Source organism: Argentina silus (assembly GCF_951799395.1).
Source record: "Argentina silus genome assembly, chromosome: 13".
NCBI classification, from domain to species: Eukaryota; Metazoa; Chordata; class Actinopteri; order Argentiniformes; family Argentinidae; genus Argentina; species Argentina silus.
In genome coordinates this window covers 456326-461325 of record NC_139667.1, presented here as the reverse complement: position 1 = coordinate 461325, position 5000 = coordinate 456326, and the positions used below count along the sequence as shown (strand labels likewise).

At 50.3% G+C, this 5000-nt stretch overlaps 1 protein-coding gene across 1 annotated transcript in view; it reads right to left on the bottom strand.

Moving 5' to 3' along the window:
* The window catches only part of rps6ka1 (ribosomal protein S6 kinase a, polypeptide 1), a gene marked incomplete at its 3' end in the record, with an annotated part of 15657 nt that extends 14424 nt beyond the window's left edge, over positions 1–1233 (bottom strand). Inside the window, exon 1 of the mRNA XM_083683436.1 lies at positions 1046–1233. Within this exon, the coding sequence (XP_083539562.1) occupies positions 1046–1222 (177 nt within the window). The 5' untranslated portion in view covers positions 1223–1233. The remainder of the gene's footprint in view (positions 1–1045) is intronic.
* Between the last annotated feature and the right edge of the window lie 3767 nt (positions 1234–5000).

Genomic DNA, 5000 nt, shown 5'->3' with positions numbered 1-5000 from the left:
ACACCCTCTCTCTCTCACACACACGTCAGGGTGCTGACAGTAACCACAAGCTAACATAAGCCTGTTCTGCACCAGCTCTGCACCAGCTATTTATCATCTCATATCAGAGAAATTAGGCCTACAAAAGGGCCTTCACACACACACACACACACACACACACACACCTCAGGAGTAGCACTTCAGATGTGTTGAAGAATAAACAGCCGAACACCCTCAGACCTCAGTGTGACAGCAGAGTTACAGACCAGTCGCTAGCTGGTCGCTACAGTAAGCATCTGTACAACAGCAGCACAGCATTCACACTTCTTCTGAGGAGGATCTTCCACCACTCTGACAGCAGCTTCGCCCAAAACACACCCTGGCTGAGTCACTGAGTAACACTGCAGTCTGTCAGCAACAACACACTAAATCCCTCTACAGTTCAAACCAACACTCAAACTCCCAGCCCAGGAGGATTTGGTGCCCTGAAATGGTGGGGGGGGGGGTATGTATACACAAGGGTTGTAATTTCTAAACGGTGATGCCAATCTGACCCCATCGTCATTGTTTGACATTTCTAATCCAAGCTGTTGGAGCATCGAGCTAACAGACAACAAAATGCTTCCTCTGTCCAATCCTCACGGAGGGAGACTGATTATGCCATGAATATGATAGACATTATGATAGACATTATGATAGACATTACGTAACATGATTATGTGCCACAGGAGACTGATAGACACTTCTGCTACCCAGGCCTTAAACAACAACAACAACAACAACAACAAGCTACTCTAACAGGTCTTCACCACGCTGCCACTTTCTACATCAACGACAGGGAGGCTGCTGGAGGTAGAAATCGGAGGACGGGGCTCATTGTAACGCATGGAATGGAAAGAGGAACGGTATCAAACACAACCAATGCTGTGTAAATTTCATTCCATGCATTATGTTGAGCCCCCGTCCTCCGATTTCTACGTCCACCGGCCTCCCCTGATGTACAGGTGTGCCCGTGGTAACAGGTGGGTGCTAGTCTCCCTCTGCCACCACTCCAACACCACGTTACCGTCCAGAGGGTCCTGTCTGGAGGCGGGGCGCCTGCGTCTGTGCCCGTAGTGGAGGTCTGGTAGCTGGGGTCGGCGGTGGCGGCGGTGGGCGTGGCCAAAGCTTTACTCTGGTGCTTCCTGAACAGGTAGAAGGTCAGCAGCCGGCTCACTTTAAACCTCCTCTTGTCCTTGTCCATCACAGCATCACCATGACGACCCGGACACCCCACCCCCCCCGACCTCCGCGCTGACCCCCACCACCACCGCTCATGCCAGGGGTTAAACCTGACAACTGTCTGCCTGTCTGCCTGCCTGTCTGCCTGCCTGTCTGTCTGCTCTCTCTCTGTCAGTCAACTCTGTATCTATCAACTCTAACTCAATTCAAATCAATTAAATTCAAAGAGCTTTCTCTGTCTCTTTCTATCTCCATCTCTCTCTCTCTCTGTCTGTCTGTTTGTGTGTGTGTGTGTGTGAGCTCTCTCAGCCCTCTACAGCTCAACTGAACCACACAGGAAGGAAGACTGGTTACTGAGACCTGCAGACTCAACACACACACACACACACACACACACACAACTGGTGTGTAAACGAACAACAGAGAGAGAGAGAGAGAGAGAGAGAGAGGTGGAGAGAGAGAGAGAGTGAGGTGGAGAGAGAGAGAGAGAGAGAGGTGGAGAGAGAGAGAGAGAGAGAGAGGTGGAGAGAGAGAGAGAGAGAGAGAGGTGGAGAGAGAGAGAGAGAGGTGGAGAGAGAGAGAGGAACACATCCTCTGTTCTTCTCTGAAGTCACACATGATAAATGTCTCCTTCCGCTGAATTGACGGGTCACTGGCCCTCCCGCCCAATACAAGGCCAGGCCGGGGGAGGAGGGGGGAGGGGAGGGGGGAGAGAGAGGGAGGGGGAGAGGGGAGCGGAGAGTTCATACTGTTTATATTTTTTATTACTTTTATTTTAAAACGTATTGTTGCACTACTCTGTGGCACTGTCACTTTTGCATTTCACTGTATACTTGTATGAACGTGACAAATAAAGAATCTTGAATCCTGGGAGGGGGTGTCTCCACCCTCACTATCAACATAGCTGCTGGAGGAGGAAGAGGAGGAGGAGGAGAGGAAGGGAGGGAGGAGGAAGAGGAGAAGGAGGAGGAGAGGAAGGGAGGGAGGAGGAAGAGGAGGAGGAGGAGGAGAGACTGGAGACCGGAACACTTTTACAGCCTGCTGACAGCGAGGGGTTTCCTGCTGCCCCCCCCCCCCCCCCCCCTCTCTCTGGGTGCTATCCTGAGGGCTACATCCCTACACACACACACACACAATTTGCCATCCTAAAAGAGGGCCACAGGCCTCCCCCCCCTCTGTGTGCTGTCTGAACCTGAGACAGTCTTCCTCATCCCTCCCCCCCCCACCCCTCCCCCCTCTCTCTTCTGCATGTTCACTGTTCTGAAGGGAGTCAGAGGAAACCATACCCATCCATGTAAACACACTGTCTCTGAGTCACACACACACACACACGCACGCACACACACACACACACACACACACACACACACACACACACTAGTGTATTATAACTACTCTACTGTAGACTAGTGTATTATAACTACTCTACTGTAGACTAGTGTATTATAACTACTCTCTACTGTAGACTAGTGTATTATAACTACTCTACTGTAGACTAGTGTATTATAACTACTCTACTGTAGACTAGTGTATTATAACTACTCTCTACTGTAGACTAGTGTATTATAACTACTCTACTGTAGACTAGTGTATTATAACTACTCTCTACTGTAGACTAGTGTATTATAACTACTCTACTGTAGACTAGTGTATTATAACTACTGGATGGTGAATAATCCTTTCAGATGTTTCAGTAAAGCAGAGAGGAGTTCATGTCTAGAGCTTAAGGTTTAATAAGCCAGGTGTCACTCAAATTCCTCTACAGGGAGGGACACACTGTACGGACAGAGGCACACACACACACACAGACACACACAGAGACACACAGAGACACACAGAGACACACAGAGACACACACACACAGACACACAGACAAACACACAGACACACACACACAGACAAACACACAGAGACACACACACACAGGAGGAACAGGCTGTGTTGACTTAACAGAGAGCAGCAGATAAGCCTGTGGAATAAGGACATCTTACCGTGGTACTAAGACTGCCAGAGTCCTTCTCTACCCAGGTGATATGGGCCCTGTCCTGTGGGGGGGGGGGGGGGGGGGATGCAGGTTAACATGGAGCTACCACACACACACACACACACACACACACACACACACGGGTGGGAACGGTCATTGTTGAAGCAGGGGGTGTGACATGAGTCGAGCCTTCAGGGTCTTATTTCAGGTCATGTTCTCTATAAATAAAACTCACACACACACACACAGACACACACACACACACACACACACAGAGGGGGCAGCGTCTTGTCCACCCGGGCAGGCAGGATGGCCATGGTTGCCACATCATCGACAGGAAGTTGCTTTTCCCTCCCAATCTTCACTTCCTCTTTTTCTGGAGCCGACACAATTACTGATGTCACGTTCACTTCCTGGGGCTGCACACACACACACCCAAATACACACACCCAAATACACACACCCAAATACAGAAGGGAGAGTCGTGTTAGAACGTCCTCTAACAGAACGTCCTCTAACAGAACGTCCACCCAAACAGACAGAGTGTTCTGTGGGACTGGTCTGGTTCTGGTGTGAGAGACAGACAGACGTTAAGTAGGTCAGGATGTGAACAAACCCAATTAATCAACGCTGTTCTCCTGACAGACTACAGAAGCAGCTCTCTACAGAGTCACAGTGTGTGTGTGTGTGTGTGTGTGTGTGTGTGTGTGTCACACTCCCCAGGGACTCAACACAGATGTGATCACAGCAGAAGGTAGGGATCTGGGGAACCACAACCCACACCGTCACATAAACGTTTAAACAGACGGAGCTTCTCTGACGCTGCCTTAGTCTTCCCTAGAGAACGGCTACTGTGAGGACGTCTGTCAGAGGACGTCTGCAGAGGACGTCTGTCTGAGGAGGTCTGTCAGAGGAGGTCTGTCAGAGGAGGTCTGTCTGAGGACGTCTGCAGAGGACGTTCTAACAGTACTGTCCCTTCTGGACCCCAGCAGAAGCAACTGTTCTGTAGGGGTCTGAGGTCATCCAGACCCCTCTGTGTGTCCTACTCATCGCTGAAGTCACTGAACCCTTCTTCCTGCTCCCAAAATACCCTGAGCGGGCGCACACACACACACACACACACACACAGACACAGACACAGACTCTCTCCATCCGCTCTCCTCAAACAACCCTCTGCTTCCTTTGAGCCCCCTACACAACACACACACAGTACACACACACACGTCGTCAGATGGGGTCACTTGCCTCTGGGGAGCGATGTTTGGTGCGAAATATGAGCCTCCACATGTTGTCTGGCAGAGAGTCCCATGTCACTGTCACTGACTGTCACACTGACGCTGTGACACCCAGGCTGAGGCAACACACACACACACACACACACCACTGAAATGAGGAAATGCAAAAAGCATATAAATGGGGGCAGAAGATAGACATGACAACAGATAACTAGAGGAGGAAGAAGAGGGGGAGGAGGAGGAGGAAGAAGAGGAGGAGGAGGAGGAGGAAGAGGGTGGAAACAGAACCACTTCCTAAGGAAGCTACGTCTCTCGGACACGCACACACACACGCACAGTAAATTGATACTCATCACCAGTTGACTGGAGCTGTGATATGACAACTATATGAATGCAATGACCTTTTACTGTTCTAGAAGTCTCTCTGCCTGGCTGATGTTCTAGAACAGTCTCTCTCATTGGCTGACGTTCTAGAACGGTCTCTGATTGGCTGACGTTCCAGAACGGTCTCTCATTGAGAAGTGAAGGAGCAGAAACAGCCCAAGGACTCAGACTCCTCGCTGACTGCCACTTGCTGTTGC